Below are 19,989 nucleotides of genomic sequence, written 5' to 3'. Positions count from 1 at the left end.
ATCCATTTACCTGTCACTATTTCCATACTAACCCTAAACCAAGCCAGCACTTTCTCTTGCCTAACTTTTTGCAACAACATCCCAACTGGTCATCTGGTTTCTGATATTGTCCCCTCCAATGCACTCTTTTTATAGCAGATACACAACACATCTGTCTGGCAGTCTACTGTGCACTGGTGATCTGGCCTTCCCAACACACACCATTCCTTTGTGTCATGTAGTCCTTGGCTCTCTGAATTCCAGCCACAATCATCTTCTTTCAGAAATACATCTAGTCTTTCCCCTCCCTTTTGAGGTCTGCCTGACGCTCTCTTTCTGCCACTCTCACACAACTAAACATCTCTCATTCTTCAATATCACTTCTTCAAAAAGGTCTATTCAACACACTCTATCTGAATAATGCTCTCCCTGCACCCCACACCTTCAAGGTATAAAACCTTTGAAATTATGTTAAAAAGTCTGCAACTTTTTTTTATTGTGGCAAAATATGCATAACATAAAAATTAATCATTTTAACTATTTTCTGTTGTAAAGGCCAAAGCTTTATAAATATTGTGAGTATGTCAATTAAATCAAATAATGGAAATGAAGCAAAAAAAAATACAACTAAAAGTTACGCTTTCATAGTACAATTTGGGTATTGATCTAATAGTTCTCTGACTGCACACATAAACAAGTGATTCAAAATCACAGAACAAATAAAAGGGCTCTTTTACACTAATTTCAAAATAGAGCTATTGAAGTTTAAATGGATTTTCACACAAGTAAAAAAAGGAAGGATAGTTCTACCTTTCACTATTTTTTCCCAGAGCGTAATTAACCTAGTATATTTTTATATCAAAAGTTAAAAAGCAAGGTGGAAACAACCCAAGAGTCCCTCAACAGTTGAATGGATAAACATGTATACCTACGATGGAATATTACTCAGTCTTAAAAAGGAAGGACATTCTAACATATCCTACAAGAATATGAACCTTGAAGATTAAATTATGGTAAGTGAAGTAAGCCAGTTATAAAAAGACAAATTCCCCTTACATGAAGTACCTAGGATAGTCAAATTCATAGAGACAGAAAGTAGAATAGTAGTTGACAGGGACTTGATGGAGGAAGAAAAAGGGAGTTACTATTTAACTGATGCAGAGTTTCACTTGTGGAAGATGAAGTAGTGTCCAGTGATAATTACAAAACAATGTGAAAGTCCTCAAAATCACATCAAGAATACAGAAAATAGTTAAAATGATTAATTTTTATGTTATGTATATTTTGCCACAATAAAAAAAATCAATGTACCTCAATATATTAACAGAATAAACAAGAAAATTTATATAATCATCTCAATAGAGGAAGAAAAGATTTTGATAAAATTCAACATTCAATAAACTAGAAGTAAATGAGTAAATCCAAATATTCAGACAGTAAAATGAGATGTACTCAAACTCTGGCTCTTTACAAGAGCCTCTAAATGCTTCTAATTGAATTCACGGATTATGATGGAATGATTAAAACAGAAATCAATCATCTCACACTTCTGTCATTTTCTCCCACTGCAATAGAAGCTTACAACAGAAGTCCTGTGCCCTACGCATGCTGTCCAGTAGCTGTCTCCACCTATCATTCCTTCAGCTTCCACTTATTTTATCAGCCATCTCACATACTTAACTCTTACCAAACAGGTTTCAGTAATCTCTTCTCTGCCCCCACCTCTGTGTGTGTGTGTGTGTGTGTGTGTGTGTGTGTGTGTGTGTGTGAGAGAGAGAGAGAGAGAGAGAGAGAGAGAGAGAGAGAGAGAGAGAGAGATGGAGCACAACAAAGCAGAGACTTCTGTTACAATTCACTATTTACTTGCTATTAAGTAGTACCCAGTCATCACTAAACAGAACAAAATCAAGGAGACAGAGGCTGGAGTTTCATTCACCAAGTAAGTACTTAAAGATTCCTCTGCCAATTCTCAAATTTAACAAGGAAACAAGACTCTGCCATAAGATACCAATGTAAGGGATGTTACTTGGTTACTTCATAGAAGTAAAAGGGTTTTTAATGAAATAACTGGAGTCTTAGGCTACATTTGGAGATTCAGGGCAACTCATTTATCATCCTGTTTATCAACATGAAGCAGCAGGAACAGGGCTAAGTCACATGACTGCCTCACTCAGTAAGAGAACAAATGTGCTCTGTCCAGACCCAATTTTAGTTACTGTAATTGGGATTTTATTTCCACAGGAAGCCTTCTTTGTCCAATTCAGAGGGTTTTGTGATCATTAACTAGCTGCAACACTTTATGGGTAACAGAGGACTTAAAAATCCTGCCACCTGGAAGGTATTACTGAATAACTTGCATTTATATTTTGGTAGTGGCACACCTGCCTGTCTTTAGTCTTTATTTCAGTGAATGAAAGAAATTAAATACAAACTGACTTATGCATAACTGATCACATCAAAGAAACTAATAATTTACTTTTCCAAAGAATTCAGAATTCCAAATTGCTGACTTTTCATTTTCTAAGAATTCCTTTTCTGATTTGCTGTTTCATACACAAACAATTCATATATCTTTTACTTGAATGTAAATGAAGGTTTTGAATACTTTGAATTAATTAAGTGAATGAGAGATTTAAGCTAGTATGAAGTAAACAAACCTGCTAACTATTTCAGGAAAAACAATGAGTACATAAAAAGAAAACCCATAAACTTGTAAGAAATTTTCTAACATTTCTTTTTTATTTACAGCAAAGAAAAAGAAAAATGTTGAAACCTACCATGTTCAATATTTCCTTTTGTCAAGGAGGTTGAAAGAGCAGGGACATGTGGGTAAATGAGGTACTTACCTAGACTAGAATTGCCTTTTGCTATAGTAATAGTCCTTTCAAAAGATTCTTTGGATGAATTCTGTAGCATGACACACTCCACATTAGAGGTCAGGGAGCTCTGTTCAATTAAGTACTCAGAACCCTGAAAGAAAGAAAAATGCAGGTCACATGGAAAGGAAAACTAGACTTTGGAACATGATTTCAACACTATACATCTTTAGTTGTGTGTTATTCAGCAAGAACCTGTTATCAAAACAAGTTCAAAGGTTATCTCAGGGTATGGGTCAGAGGAGCCTCATTCCAAAGATTAGCCAGAACTCTAACTCTTCACTGTCCCCTACCTCACCATGATGCACATATCACACCTTTAAAATATTACCTTTCCAGTTGAATCAGATAGCACAGGAGAAGTAAGTTCTACTCTTGATACAACTTCACTTGGTAAGTGAGATTCAGTCCAAGCTATTGTGTTTTCACATTCATATTGTTGTTCAGTAGCATTTGCAGATGTATAATCACTTGTGGTAAAGCCAGAAGTAGGCACCAGGTTCAAGTCTACTGAAGATGAATTCTCGTCCTGTCTTTGCAGGAGACTCTGGGCATATAGTTCTTCCAAGGACATATGCAGATCAAGAACTGGATCAGAAGAATTTTCAGTTATATCCTGAAAATGAAAGAAGGAAAAAAATTAAAACTTGTGACCAGAATTAAATCAATTGATTTTTTAAGACCACTTCTTAATGAAGAACTATTTAGTGAAAAATAAACCACAAGTATTCATTACTTAAAAAGTGTTAACAATCCCGATGCAATGATGCATGACTATAACCCTAGCTATAGGGAGGCTGTAGAGGTTGAGGCAGGAGGATAGCAAGTTCAATTGGCAATTGAACTTAATGGCCTAGGCAATTTAGCAAGACCCTAACTCAAAATAAAAAGGGCTGAAGATATAGCGCAGTAATAGCCTGCCAGTGGTTCAATCCCCAGTATCACACACACACACACACACACACAAACCCCATATATATATACATTAACAAATTCTTCACTTAGCAAAATTTGTCTTTATTTTCATAAATGTTTTTGAATATATTCACTATAAATCACACATCTCCTTTTCTGAATTAGACTCGTATTGAAGTGAAAGCATACAAAGTATGACATTAATTGATTTGGATTCATGAACTTCCAAGAGAAAATTATTTTGACAGGCATTTATAGGTATTTATTGGAGAAGAAAGTGTTTGCAACTCAGATTATCACAAGGAAAATTTGCATACATATTCTTCAAGATTTAATAGAAGGAATATTAATCTAGGTTGTCATAAAATGTACATTTTAATCCAGGCTCTGTTATTAGCACAGAAGTATTGGCTATGTATTAAGCAATTTCTACAATTCTCTGAAACTCAAATTCTACAGTTCTGTATCAATGTATGTATCTACTTACAGCAGATATGTTGTATCACTTACATGCTTTGGGCAAGCAGATACTTCCTGAACTGCTGTTGAATAAACACATCCGTTTTCCCTTCAATTCTTTTATTGATATTTTTAAAGTACAAAAGCAGCATATGAACACATTACTATGTAAGATTCAAGACTTACAGACGCACACTGTATATGCACACCGAAGTCTTCCTTCAAATCCCCTACGACATTCCCTTCCACAGTAAAAATGGCTGGCATCAGTTAAATACAACTGGCACCATATTTTTATGCATCTGCACAATATAGACACACAAGTACACATACACACACACAAGCTGATATATACATACATTTTTAAGACTTAAACAGAACCATATATTAAGTGGCATTTTTAACTTATTCTTTTTTTCCCCCAGTATATTCACATCTCAATGTGAGAAATGTTCATGTCACTCAAAAAAAAAAAAAAAAAGAAAAAGTCAACTGCAAGGTTTTATGGCTATCAATTATTCCTAAATATGAAAGGCACTGGAGTGTACACCCTGGAGCCAGGCTGCCTGGATTCAAATCCTAACTCCACATCTGATTAAACAAATTTTGGCAAATTAAACACACTATACCTTCATGTGGTTTAAATACTAGGTGTCCAACAAAAGCACATAGGTGAAACACTGCAAGAAGGTTTAGAGGTGAAATGACTAGGTTATGAGAAACTTAACCTAAATCTGTGCCTTAATCCCCTAATAGGGATTAACTGGATGGTAATTGTAAGCAGGTAGGATGTGGCTGAAGGAGGTGGGTCCCTGTGGGCATACCTTTGGGGTTTATATTTTGTCTTGGTAAGGAAAACTATCTCCCTCTCCCTCCCCCTCTCCTTCTCCTTTTCCCTCTCTCTCTCCTTCCTGCTGTAATGTCCTAAGCTGCTTTCCTCTACTACACTCTCTGCCATGATGTGATGTCTCACCTCAGGCTCCAAAGAATAGAGTCAGCCATCTATGGATTAAGACCTCTGACACCATGAGACCCAAAATAAACATTTTCTCTTCTAAATTGTTCTTATCTGGTCTCTTGGTTATAGCAGTGAAAAAAGCTGACTAAAACAGCCTTGGTTCCCTGAACTACCAACGGAGGGAAATAATAGAACCCAATATTATCTGTTCTGTTAGGAGAAGAGTTAATAACCAAAAAATACTAAAAACAGGCCCAACAGAAATTACCCAACAACTGATAAACCTTGCAGTTATTTATATTATGCAACTTTGCACACATGTGTGATAACGTGTTTGCTACAAACTATAGAACAGGAGTAGTAGGTAAAATGATATGTACACTTAAAATATTGCTAAAATATCTTCCAATTTTCTTCCACAAAAAGAAAGTATGTGAAAACCTATTAATTAATCTTACCAACTCAAGATCAGTTTGGTAATCTGTCAGAAATATATTCAGCAGTGTTTTCCTGACAGTTAGCAAGAACATGCCATTTATATATATCTTCTGTGAAAATTTTCTTCATGTACTTTCTTCAGCCTTTTTTTTTTTTTTTTTTGGTGGTGCTGGGGATTGAACCCAGGGTCTTGTGCATACTAGGCAAGCTCTTTACCAACTAAGCTATGTCCCCAGCCCCCTCCTTCAGCTTTTTAATCAAGAGATTTTCACTTGTTCTTATTATTGACCTTTTCTGAATATAAAATATTTGTGATACATACTACAAATATTTGCCAAGTTTGTTACCTGTCTCCTAATTTTGTATAGGTAGTATTTATGTCATACAAAGCTAAATTCTTCATGTAATTAAATGTCAATATTTTTGTGCTTCTGAGTTTTATATACATGACTTCATAAATACTTCTTTGACACAAAGTGAAATGTTTTCTAATATTTCTCTTCTATTTTATTTTATTTTATTCTTAGATTTTAGTCATCTAGACCTTATTTCATATTAGAAATAAGAAAGATGATATGAGAGATGGCTTTCTTTTTATTTTTTCTAAATGATTAACAGCTCCAACACAAATTATTATACTTTACTTTTTCAAGACAAGTTATCATTTCTCTATAATTATCAAATATTCCTGAAAACAAAGAATCAATATGGTAGTTCTACAATGCAAGCAATTTATATATTTAGAATCTTCAGGAACAAATGATAGTAAGGAAACATTCTCCACTCAGAATCTGAACAATAACCTGTTGGCTCTCTACCCAACTTTGATTATGTTACTTATTCTCATGAAAAATAACAATGTGCTTACTAAAGGAGTGGTTAGCTTCAGTATTACTAAATTAATTATAATAATTTGCAGTAAATCATCTCACCCACGCCTCAAAGAAAGAGAACAATCAAGAGTGCTTTTCATCAGAAAAGGAGGTCAAGCCACCCTTGTGAGCTGGGGTTTACTGAAAATCGTGTAGCAGAAATTTCCATGCATTATTCATGAAGGAGTTAACACAGACATACAGAAAAGAAATAGCTAATCAACACAGTAGACAACATACGCCTACTTCAGAAACATTTCTGGTTGCTGAACAACCAGAGTTTTATTTTTAAAAGTCTTATGGATCTAAAAGAAAAACAGTTCTTCCCCCATAAGAAGTCCAAAAATAACTCTACGATTTTCCAGTGCAACTGGTATCTAAACTGAACTTTTCCAAAAATCTGTATTAATTTGTATCTCTACTTGATATATTCTTGTTCTTTTTCTATTAGGAAAAGGCAACATCTTTTATACCTTTGAGAGACTGTAATTTTGTCACTAAGATATTTATAATTACTCTCACCATTTTGACTACAGTGATTTTGATTATTTTTTATTCAAACCTCTTCTCCAAAAACAAAATAAACATTCTAAACATGGATGTGAAGGCAACAATTTTTAGTGTTGGAGAATGACATTATGTGATAATCTATAGTAATATGCAGAATTATTTAATCTAAAGGAATCTGTTAGTAGTGTTTGGTGTTTGAAGTTCAAAGAAAGGTTTCTATCTTGACAGATACCAACTTCAACCTGCACTAGAAATCACAGGACTAATTCATAGAACCAATATTCAGGAATGAAGGACATGTACCAAAACAGTAATAACGTCATCCCATTCATAGTGAGAGAATAAAAGTGTGAGAGTACCTGAGAGGGCAGAGGATGGGGTGTGACAAGGAGTAGAAACAAAGACTTAATATACAGCTATTAAATCTTTGTTGGCTGTATTTTCAAGTCAAAACAGAAAAAAAAAAAAAAAAAGAAAGAAAGAAAGAAAGCATCTTCTCAGAAACCTTGTGACATTTTTAAAAAGTCTAAGAACATTTAAGTTGGAAAAACAATTGTTTTTGCACTGTCATGTCTTTAGAGGTAACAAGAAAAAGGAAATTAAAAGATTAATAAAAAATTAAAACCTATAACAATGAGAAAGGGAAAAAAAATCACTGGCTTCAAACATGTTGTCTTTAAAATGCACATTTCAAACAACTGCCTCTGATGAATTTGAATGCCATGAAATGAGTATATTTAAATTCTTACACGGTAATTAATCGAAACAAGCAAACATATATTCCTTTAAAAAAAAAAAAAAAAAAAAAAAAAACCAGAATGGGCCCCTAATGGGTGGTTTTTGAGAACAGGAACAAGTTGGGTGCTTAAGCTGCTGCTCAGTTCTCAACTCTGCTCTGAAGGGTGAGTCCATTCTCTGGTGGTCAGCTCTTTCTATTTCTGGTAAGATATCAGACCAAGATCAAAAGAGCTCTTCAAGGAGAGAACAGGTAAAATGATGTGTTTATTTCCAAACACCATTTAAGGTCACAAGATTACCACATATTTAACAAAGTCAAAAATCTGAGGAATGACTGAGATCCTTACACTCTATTCTTTCAAATCAGTATGCAGGTATTTGTTTTTCTTAAATATCCACATATTTAAGAAATACAGTTATTTAGAGTATATAACAATATATATTTAAACAATCATATATACTACATGATTTTATTTTATTAAAAAGTGAGCTCACTGTTTTAAAGAAAAACAGTGAATTCTAAATTGTATGACAAATCACCATTTGCCTTTTAAAATAAATGTAGTACAAAGAATCAGAAAAAGTTCATTACATAAATTCTTAATTACATAAATTTTTCTAGTAAACTGAGGTACTAAAAGAGACGTAGGGAAAAAAACAAAATACCACAGTTTCAGAGATTTACCAAGATACAGGAATAGTCCCACTTTCTAAAAAAACTGAAAGCACATAGGAGTTTCACAATGTGTTTTAGAACACACTCATTAATGTCTTCTTTGTTGTTTTGTAGTTTAAATATTTCACTTGTTAGGCCAGCTTGCCAAAATTTGCTTCAACAAAAGAGTAAACTGCTTAGGGAGAAAAGAAAAAAAAAAAAAAAAAAAAAAAAAAGAAAAAAGAAAAAAGAAAAAAAAGGAGGCAAACAGACGTCAGTAAGCCAATATGTTGTGCTGCACACAGCCAGCATTTGCCCTGTAAAATATATGCTTCTCAGTATGCATATTGTGTAATCCCTTTAAGTAACAATTACTAAGTTAAACAATGCAATCTGTCCCACTGGCAAGAAGAAGTGTGCTATGCTATGGATTAGGAGATTCCATTAGGAGATGAACTCAGCTTCCAGCCCTGAGGCCAGTAAAGGCTGAACACATTCCAGTCAGGAGGCAGCCAGTAAGTCAGTCTCAGGTGTGCTAGGAGAGGAACAGCTGCTCCACTCAAGATTATACCTTACAAACCAATTCAAGGAGGTTGCCCAGCATCATTTGAAAGTATAACAGGTGCACCTCAAACATAAAAGAAAATGCTTTGAAAATGTTCTGGCCCCCCAAAAAAAAAACTTGTTAAGAAAGGAGGAAACTGAAAAATCCTACTTTCCAACTTGATCTCATATATGAGATCTCTTTCCATTGAATTTAATTTATAATTATGGTATATTTCCAACATAGAAAAATAAACAATATATATATGTATCTATATAAGAACTCTTTGCCTAGATTAAATAAAAACATTTTTCCATGTTCTTCAATCATTCTTTATCTTAAGATGATATATTGTAGGTATGACTACATTTCTATGTTTCCTCTTTTCTCCAAAGGTAACTCCTTTCCAGTTAAGTATTATGCACACGCATTTTTAAATTCTTAACACACACATGTATACAAATACTCATAAAAATATACATTAAAGGGGCTGGGGAGATAGCTCAGTCGGTAGAGTGCTTGCCTTGCCTGCACAAGGCCCTGGGTTCGATCCCCAGCCCCGCAAAAAAAAAAAAAAAAAAAAAAAAAAAAAAATATATATATATATATACACATTAAATTGTGCATCAATTTCCAAAAACTAAAAAATCCAACAAATAAGCAGATAAGTATTCAAAATAATAATGTTCAAAATAACTGAAGAGATCATTGATAAAAAGTGAAAATCAAATGGCCAATATATGGAAAAGTAATCAACCTCACTAATAATGAGGAAAACAAAATTAAAATGTTGTAACATACCATTTTTCACTCAGTATTGAATAGGTTTTAAAATACTACTTAACTGAACATTATAGCATATATTACCAAGAAAATGAATGGAACTGAGGCATTTATGCCAATTATTTATTTCTAAAATATAGACAGCACAGATAGTCAAATAGTAACTAGACCCTTCCTTCACATATACTGGTAAACACATATGTTGTCAATCACTGTGATTTTTATATGGTCTGACATTATTTTACATAAAAATACAACATTTAGTTTAAGCTAGTAAATGCTAAATTAATGCAAAAAATTTTTACTATCCAACTTGGCATAAAAGTAAGTTTTAAAATCATTAAAAAAATATAGTCATTCTTATAATTTTTCCAAAATAGACACTGCCAGGAATTTTGGCAATAGTGAGATCTGGCTTTGCCAAAGATATCAGATCTCATATCCTCTTCAGCAATTCTATAGTCTTCCTCCCTATCTCCAAGTCCCCAATAAAATTATTAGATTCCTCCCCTAAAAAGTAACCATAGACACCACTAAAAACACAAACTAAGAAATGTATTTCATTAAATTTCTGACATGAAAATCCTAAAAATTTTAAGCATTTATCTCTACTACTTTCTCACAAACATTAGAATTAAATAGTCCTTAGTAGTCTGAAAGATATGCACTTATCACTAGCTAAATGAAACTGCAGTTTAATCTGATAGGGAATGCATGACTAAAGAAACAAAATGCTTCTAATATGCTACTCCCACAAGTCCCCATCAACACTGACCTCTGGAAAGGTATTCACAAAGCTTTCTCATAAATGAATGGCATTTCCTTAGTACCTTGGGAGGAGATGATGGCAGGGAGGAACCATAGTTCAGGCCATCACTGCAAGCACTGCCATGAAGAGATAAAATAGAGGCTTGGGTAGAGTAGACACTGTCATTATCAGGAGAGTATTGAGACTCAAATGTGGATTCATCAACCAGTTCAGCACCATGTGTGTCCACCTAGGAATCAAACAATATCATCAGCTGGGAATTCTGTCCTAACAGATGCATCGCAGTCTCCACTTGAACCCAAAGGCCTACTGGCATCATTCTTCTGTCTACCTGGTTCTACATCCTCTTCAGCACATCAGGTACTGACTATAGTCCTTCACCTAGTGCAGCAGCACAAGGGCAAACTGTTCACCTATGTAGAGGGTGGTGGAATCCACAGCTGCTTCATTCCATCAATAATAGAGCTAAAGGTAACAATTAACAGAGGGCCTGGATCAATTCTAATTTTAAAGAGTTCTGTAAGTTATGAAAAATGTTGAGTTTTTTTAGTTCACATGACCAACTCTTATCATTTTATAATAAAATGAATGAAGACATCTCTTCTACTCAACTAAAATAAATTGCTATTCAAAAAGGTAGCTATGCAATTATCTATTTATAAACCTCACTATAAATATATTTTTGTTTAAATTATCTTTAGTTAGACTTTAAATCCATTTAAGTCATAGAAATCAAAGAGAATATCTGAGACGTCCTTCTAAAATTATACCAACTAATAAGGGGTCTAATGAATGATCTGATTACAGTGAAGCTATAGGTTATGAACTTCTATTAGAAAGCTTATACAGAGTGAGATAGGGAATTTCACCACACATTCTAAAAATCCTATTTTTTATCTTTTTTATGGCAGACCTAAGAACTGACCCTTCTCTTGCATTACCAGCATTTTCTGGTTATCTTAATGGCAAAATTCATTTTTCTATTTATTTTTTATTCCAACTTACATGTTTAGTAGAATTAGAAACATTATCACAATATAGTAGGCTGTTTTCTTATAAAAAGCTATTAAAAATATATGTGAGTCATTTCAAAGTGATTCTATCTTGAAATATAATTTCATAGGCCTGAAAATTTATTTTAAATACATATTCAAAATCACTAACAAATCACCATGTGGAGCTTTAGCCTTTACAAATATACACTATGGACAACAATCTACATAGTAAATAATTAGCATTTGCTATCCAGATAGTATTAGCTAAGTCTTGTGACAGAGATTTTAGTACATAAATATTTGCTTTAAGTAATATTAAAGAAAGAATACCTCAATATAACTTGTATACCTATCATTGATGTATTCAAGTCCCAAAAGAGCTCATAACAATTTGCTTATTACTGTACAGATAAAACACTGGAGCTCACAGAAGATGAACAACCAGTCCAAAATTATATAACTGGTTAGGGAGAAGATCCAGGACACCTATTTCTATCATAAAGACTGGTTAAGTTTCTATAAAACTGGAACTAACATTCTTTGTGATTGGCATTCTTTGAATGAAGTTCAAGAAACCTATGTAAACTCTAGAAAGAATGTTATGTCTTAGGATACTTTAGGGGTAATATTACATTTGTATCCTGTTGCATGTAATTTTTTTTTTTCCCCTGTGACTGGGTACTATTTAAGAGCACAGTACTTAGACAGTTCCACAGTTCATAGCATACTAATGATATTGCCCATGGAGAGCAAGGCCAAAAGTTATCCACTATGTTAAATATCAAAGTGTGAAATTATTATATTGACTAAAATACTGCAAACTTTCCATATAGGTGTTTTAAGAGTTTGCAATTTCAAAATATCAACAAAAATAATTATCTCCTCCTATATTAGGACTACTAATGGCAATCTAGGTTAAAGATATGCACAGTGAGTTTCTAAAATATTGATCAAGGAATACAGTGAGACTTTTCAGAATATTTTAAAAGGCAAAGCAAGACATACAAAAATTTGGAAAGAGAACTTGTAAGATATAGCCACTAACCAGAGCCAAGTCAGCCCTCAAGAGGGTTTTGTCAGGGCTTTGCTCCTCACAGGAGTGTGGCCGGTAGAGAAAGGAATCCTCCTTAGCAGAAACATAACCTTCTTCTGGTGAAAGCTGCAGAAGAATGATTGAAGACCAGTTCACGGGAAAAATAGAGAACAATGAAAGGGGACAGAATGGGAGAAGGAAGAAAAGTGAGGAGAAAAAGGAGAAAAATGGGAGTTTTCAAAATAAACATATAACTTCGACATTGAATAAGTACAAAATATAATAAATATCTATTAAACATTTTATTTGAAAACACTTTGGTACGAACACCATCTGTTAGATAAGAATCCATTTGCACTATTGTTTTCATTTTTTTATTAAAGATTATCAAAATCAATACATTTTTGTATTATAATAATCCTCTGGTAATTTTTATCTGCCAAATATTCTGGTCAAATAATGAAAAGCAAATTTTAGGTATGGAAACTTTAAAAGGGGCTGGGTTATGGCTCAGGGGTATAGTGCTTTCCTAGCATGTGTGAGGCACTGGGTTTGATTCTCAACACTGCATATAAATAAGTGAATAAAAATAAAGTTCTATCAACATTCAAAAAATTTAAATAAAAAGACTTTCAAAAAGATTGGAGACAAATAAAACTTTAATTAAAAAGAGAGATCAACTTCTCTTTGTCATCTCCTTTTAGAATATTAATTTAAAGAATGTAATTTACTTGACAGGGAATGTGGCTGAATCCTACAGTGAAGCCTTTTAATTTAGCATAGCTTGTAAGACAAAATAAAGCAAAACTCTACAAGTGCCCAGTTGCTTAAATTGCAGTCCTAAGCTCTATTACATTCTAACTTTGAATACACTGAAAAACCTAACAAATTTTATTCTAATCTCTGAAAAATGGGTCAAAATATTTAGATAAGCCCTTGTCTGCATAACTGTATCAGTAACACATGCAAAAGTATTATGAGGAAAAATTGTTTTTTTTTCCATTACTCACACACGAATTTAATATTTATTAAGACACACTTTGGGAAACAGATATTCATCTGTTACCATGCATACTGAAACTGAAATATCAAATACTGTACTGAAAGAAATTCACTTTGGAGCTAGCTAGAAACAGAAGACTCTGCTTTTAAATAAGTGGTACAGTTTCTCTTTAAGGGCAACAAAAACATATACTGAGTCATGTTCACCATTTCTCTTTGTCTAACAGAAAGATCAGGGTCAATTTGTGGTCCAACTTCAATAAATACGTACAGCCCCATGATGTTCATTTTCATTCTTACATTTCCCTTTGTATGGATCTTTTCCCATGATTTCTATAATCCTGGTTTGATTTTTAGGTTGGATTATCATAGTCGTCATTCTTTTCTCCTTCCCTCTCTTCTATTATTTTTCATAAATACATCTTATAGGTTACTGAAATTCTTTGTAGACTAAAACTGGTACATGCAATAATTTTAATTAACACTTAAAAATACTAACAAAGCTTATTATTTGAACAAATTCACAAAAATCAACAAATCTTTATTGCTGTTTATGCATTTATAGGTTGCATTTTCTTATGAGACAGTATATTTGCCCCTTCATTTAAAACTATATTTATACCATGGAAAAAACTCACAAATAATGACAACGTCTTTAATATTTAAGTGCAACGCAGTGGTAAGTGTTATGTTATAATTACTATACCTAATAAAATATTCTGTTTTATACAGCAAAAATTCATTGTGTTTTTCAATATTGCAGTATGGAATATGGGAACTATTTCCTCCCAGAAGAAAGATTCACAAACTGATAAACCCAATTTGTAAATTTCAACAAATTGTGAAAAACTTCAACAACAAAGTGTTGAAGTCAACATAATTAAGAAACTTAAGCCACTTTATCAGAGATTCTACTTTATTCCACTATGATTAAAGGTTCTAGTGTTAGTTGCTAATGCAATTAACTTTTAATACCCTAACACACTGGTATTTTAATATGTGAATCCATATTTCTTTGAAGTATCTGATTCTGCTTCATCATGACCTTAATATCTAATAATTTAAAAAAGGTTAAAAGAGACCCACAAAGTAATGTTATAAATTTAGCTCTGAACATCCTGGCTCTTTTCTTTCCTTATTTTCTGAAAAATATAACTCCAATTAAATCTTGATGTTCATGGACCCAATAACCATATTGCTGAAAATACCAAAAGTGATGATTTGATCATGAGGCTAAAAGAAAACCTGTGTCATTTTTCTTGTGCATATAAAAAGAAATCAAAAAAATCCAAATTCTTACAGGTAAAGGCTTGGTCACTCCTATTCTGACAGTTCCTGAGGGTGCCCCCTTCAGTGCTTCCACAGCCTCTTCAAGACTGCTGTTTTCCAAGTTAATGTCATTGACAAACATGAGGCGATCTCCAGGAAGAAGTCGTCCATCCTTTTCAGCAATGCCACCAGGCACTAAGGAACGAATTACAATCACGGTGCTTGCTGGATCAACTGGATTCTGACAGAATGGAAAAGTAAAGAGAACTCAGTCCATTTTTACAATGAAGAAAATGTTTACAGGTTGTCCCCTCTAGATGGTAATGAATGGGTTATTGTTTCAAGTGTATTAAAAAAATTCATACAAAAAAATTTCTGATGAATCATCTGGGCAAAGGTTATCTCTGTTTTATTTTAGAGAATTCATAAAAAGGTCACCCTAAACAAAAGCACTCTCATTTGCTAATGTTCCTAAAGAGACCTCTTAAATTGTACAGATAACTTTAAAACTATAATTTTAATTTTAGATTAAGTTGTCAAATTTTACAACTATCATTGGAGGCTAGATACCAGGTATACTCATTATTAACAACAGCATTTGTTAAATAGGCTATCACTAGATGTGAATATCTGAAGGTTTGATCTGTCCTTTTTTGAAATGAAGAAATATAGAAAGAGGCCATATAGTGTTTGGTGATGCAGTGTTTTCATTTACACAGCAACCTGGACATTAGAACAAGGCTCCAGAATCAGGCCCTATGAACACATTTCCCTAGATGATTTTATGTTCATTGTTAATAAGGAACAACAGCTGCACACTGTCAGACAGGCTTTAGCAATTTCCTCATTTACTCAGCACAGAGCACAATGCAGGCTGCACTTGACCAATTTAAACATATTCATAAATTTAGTAAAATGATTTAAAATACCATAATTCATAATGTATCCAGTTATGAATTTATCATTCGCATTAAAGAAACATCTAATACTTTAAGACTTACCATTAAAATATGAGCCATCAAGAGAATGAAAATAACAACAGTAGATTCTGCAAATTATTAAGAAAACACTATCATATCTCTATGATATATAGATATGTATGTATGTGTATACATATGTATACATATATAAAAATATATACATATGTATATATGCATATATATGTATGTGTGTATATAGGTATATGCATATACACACACACACACACACACACACACATATATAAATTTTTTTGTACCAGGCATTGAACCTAGGGGTGCTTAAACCCTAAGCCACATCTCTAGTTATTTTATATTTTTATTTAGAGACAGGGTCTTGGTAAGTTGCTTAGAGCCTTGCTAATTGCTGAAGTTGGCTTTGAATTCACAATCCTCCTTCCTCAGCCTCCTGAGCCACTAGGATTATAGATATGCACCACCATGCCAAGCTCTCTATGCTATTTCTAAAATGTATTCTACATACTCCTCAAATTCCCAAGAGCTGAATTATAAAATAGCTGAATAAATTCAATATTAAAAGAAATTCTTATGATAATAAATTAATCATATTAATCACTATTTTGAAAGACTGACTACAAACAAGAAACTGTCTTTGATGACTCTAAAGTATTGTTTTCTTCTCTGCTATCAACAATATGCTTTTAGTACATAGCATTGTTTTTTAAAAACTTGTAAATGGTTTAATACATTTACCTGATAATCTAAAATGCTAAAACCAAGGCCTCTGCTCCCTTTCTCCAACTCTATGTGCTGAATGCCAGCTTCCCACATGGCCAAAGGTGCTTGAACATCTTCTGGATTCTGACCTACATCAGTCATGGCCAGAACTGACTCCTCTGTCTCCGAGGACCCGATGAACTCACCTAGATCTACATGGGGCTGGATAACAGACCAGAAATCTCTTATTTCACAAACACTAGGATAGCAGATACAAATACAAACACTGCAAGGAAAAGAGATATTCCCAGCATCTATACAGAACAAAACATTCTCAAATAAGCAACAGCCTATCATGAAACCTTTAAGATTTAAGGTATAAAATGTTGAAAGTTGTTAAACAGAAAGAAATGCCTAATTATAATACACATTGAAAGTATAAGATTAGAAGATCTCCTACAAAATTATAGAATGGTTGGTTGTGGGTGAACTTCACTTCTTTTCATCAGTGTCTGAATCACCTCTATTGTCAGAAGAAAAGAAAAGCTATTTTGTTACTAAATCAAAAAAATTTCTTGTGATAAATAAGAACAATGAGAAAACGGATACATGTAAAAAGTTTTATACTCAATGCAAATAAGGATTATAAAACACTTTGACTTATGTAGATGAGTACTGCATTAAGAAAACTAGTGTAAACAGTGGCAAAACATTAGATTTGAAATCAGACTTGCTTGGGCTTGAAGCTTGACTCTATGATTTCCTATCTGTGTTACCTTGAGCGATATTCTTAACATGGGCTTCATAGTTATTCATTTCACAGAAATTTGTATTAACTGAGAAAACATGTATAAAGTACCTGACACAGAGGGTGAAATTCAAAATTTTTGCTTCTTTCAGTAAAAATAAGGTGAATACAGATTACTGCAACTTCATCTATCTATGTGAACATATCAAACTTCAGAAATATGTGTTTATCAGGATGTTTGTTTTAAACAATTATCACATGACCTAGCATCATGGATGCAAATCTCTCTACCTGATTTATTGTAATAATCCTATTTACCACAAAAAAAGCATGGATACATAAGGTATTCGTCTTTGAGCAGTAGATAATTTAGAATTACGTTTCTTGTTCTAACATATTCTAGTCACTTACATGAATATGAAACTATGTACTTTATCCTTCAAAATTTTCAAAATTATTCTATTGTACTGATTGTTTCAGTATAATGTAAATCAAATCCCAATATTATGTCTCATTATACCTTAAATGAAATTTGGCTAAGTTATAAATTATGCAAAATTCAAATCTAAAGTTTAAAAAACTACGGTGTATCTTCCAAAAAGCTCATTAGTTTCATTGCTTGACATTTTGATCTAAATGGAAAAGAATAAGCAGACAAGAAAATGGGAATTTCTGGACACCACAGAGAATCATCTGTCATGTGTTAGAAGCTCAAATTTCTCATACTTTAAAAATAGAGTGTGCAAGTAAAGCCTATATATGCTAAAATTATCTATCCATCTATATTTTAGCTATTCACTAAGCAGTAACTATATGCCAGGCAGAGTTGTGTAGGTTATATATGAGTATCTTTTTCCATATGTGTACTATATACACACTATTTACATATTTCAGTTTTCTCTTCTGCAAATGGGGACAATATGAACCTCTATTTCATAAGAATATTGCAAGTAAATTATGCAAATATAGAGTACAATAAAACCTAGTATTATTGCTTTATTAACTTTCAGAGAAACTGAGACAAGCATTGTGATTTACATTTCACAGAAAGAAAACAGAGGTTCGGAAAAGTGACAAGACTTGCTCAAGGTCATACATCTAGTAAGTGTCAAGTCTGGTTTAAACCTAAGCTTGACTTCAAGGTCTATACTGTAAGACATGGGCTATATAAGGAAACCAAATATCCAAAAAAAAAAAAAGGTCTAAAAAATTGGGAACACTATTTAGCCTTTCCACTATATATTCAGATTAGTCTCACTTGGCCAATCTGCTACCTTTTCTGTTAGTTCAATATCACTTAGGTCCAGGCTATCCAATTCTGTCTGGGAGGTGGGTGGCACAGTACGACGACAGCACACCATCGTCACTTCTATAGGCAATTCTTTTAAAATGCTGACCACATCCTGATGATTTTCCCCGAGCAAAGTTATGCCATTCACCTGCAGAAAAAGACAAATCTTCAAGTAAGGAAAACATTTCATAGTGCAAATATTATTCTGAAAACGTTTTTTTATTACATAAATATTAATTTTTGTGTGATGATGACGATGTGATTCTGCTGGTTCCAGAAATGTAGTTAGACCTGTAAAAGTACTATCTAAAACAATTTAGAGTTTTGTTGTAATTGGATCTTCTAAAGAAATCACAGGGAAACCATTAACTTTTACCCATATTTGATCTACCAGTACAGAGATAAAGAATAGAAGAGTCAATGTGAATATTCCCAAAGGATGAAGGAGAGAAAGGAGTAATTAAAAATTGACATTTTAAGTGAAAAAACAGAAAATTGCATATATTATATGTTTTTAAAATGGGGGGAAAAGAAACTCTTCCAATTTTCTTATATAGACTTTAAAATATGTTGACTGCCTGTACCTAATGAACAATTATGAGAATGGGGTGGATGAGGTCAGAAAGGAGACTTTTCACTGTTTATCTTTTTCTTCTCTATTGAAACATGTGAATGTATCACCTATTCTAAAAACTGAATACATGTTTAAATTTTTTCAAAGAAAGTTTTTATAGTTCTCTGTGCCTAAAACAAAACAACTGCATGGAACTAGATCTAAAGCTCAATGTACACACAGATATGAAATTTCTGCTTTGGAGCAGATTTTTATGTGTAGATCTCTCTCAAGTAAACTGAAGGGGAAATTTAAAATAAGAACTTGCAAACCACATTAAGCCTCCTTTAGGCTTTTTAGAATCTTATTTGAGGAGGAGAAAGAAAATTATAGTTCCTTACTTCCAACAGCTCATCACCACTGAAGAGTTTCCCACTGTGTCCAACAGGACCTTCTGGTAGAACAGATCGGATAAAATGATGTCCCACTGTTGCTTCCAGGCTTATTCCCAACCCACTATTCTCACTAAACTTGCTCACATGGGCCACCTGAAAGAACAAAAATTGTTACAATTCTAACATCCCTTTTTTTTTTCTACTCATGCATACATTTTGTGTTCATACCAAAATGATCAACTTTCTCACAAAACTTCAAAAACCCACTTGTAAAGTTTCAAAGTTCTGCCTCTGAAAGAGTACTGATGTCTACTGGTTTCATGAGCCAACAGAACTAAATGAAGCAGTCAGCTCTTCAATGCCTACAGATGCTGACAACAGACAGAAGACAGTCAAAACCGCCACAAGACCTAAACTCATACAACAATAAAGAAAACACACACTTCATACTTGCTACTCTGTGCCAGGGTCTGAGCTGATCCCCCCATTTCAGATTGTCTAATATGCTTCTTAAAAATAGATACAATTTCTCTCACTTCCCAAGTTAGGAAA

At 33.2% G+C, this 19,989-nt stretch overlaps 1 protein-coding gene across 11 annotated transcripts in view; it reads right to left on the bottom strand.

Annotated features, from left to right (window-relative positions):
• The window catches only part of Mpdz (multiple PDZ domain crumbs cell polarity complex component), a 167,735-nt gene that overhangs the window by 60,096 nt on the left and 87,650 nt on the right, over nt 1-19,989 (bottom strand). For all 11 annotated transcript variants that reach the window (XM_047523911.1, XM_047523905.1, XM_047523904.1 and 8 more), the window contains 8 exons: nt 19,444-19,590; nt 18,473-18,637; nt 16,487-16,672; nt 14,827-15,036; nt 12,537-12,650; nt 10,558-10,725; nt 3,187-3,471; nt 2,826-2,949 (listed from right to left, as the gene is read on the bottom strand). In XM_047523911.1, coding sequence (XP_047379867.1) covers nt 2,826-2,949; nt 3,187-3,471; nt 10,558-10,725; nt 12,537-12,650; nt 14,827-15,036; nt 16,487-16,672; nt 18,473-18,637; nt 19,444-19,590 — 1,399 coding nt within the window. The remainder of the gene's footprint in view (nt 1-2,825; nt 2,950-3,186; nt 3,472-10,557; nt 10,726-12,536; nt 12,651-14,826; nt 15,037-16,486; nt 16,673-18,472; nt 18,638-19,443; nt 19,591-19,989) is intronic.

Source organism: Sciurus carolinensis, chromosome 14 (assembly GCF_902686445.1).
Source record: "Sciurus carolinensis chromosome 14, mSciCar1.2, whole genome shotgun sequence".
Lineage (NCBI taxonomy): Eukaryota > Metazoa > Chordata > Mammalia > Rodentia > Sciuridae > Sciurus > Sciurus carolinensis.
The sequence above is the reverse complement of the archived record's forward strand: the minus strand, read 5'-3'. Positions and strand labels throughout refer to the sequence as shown.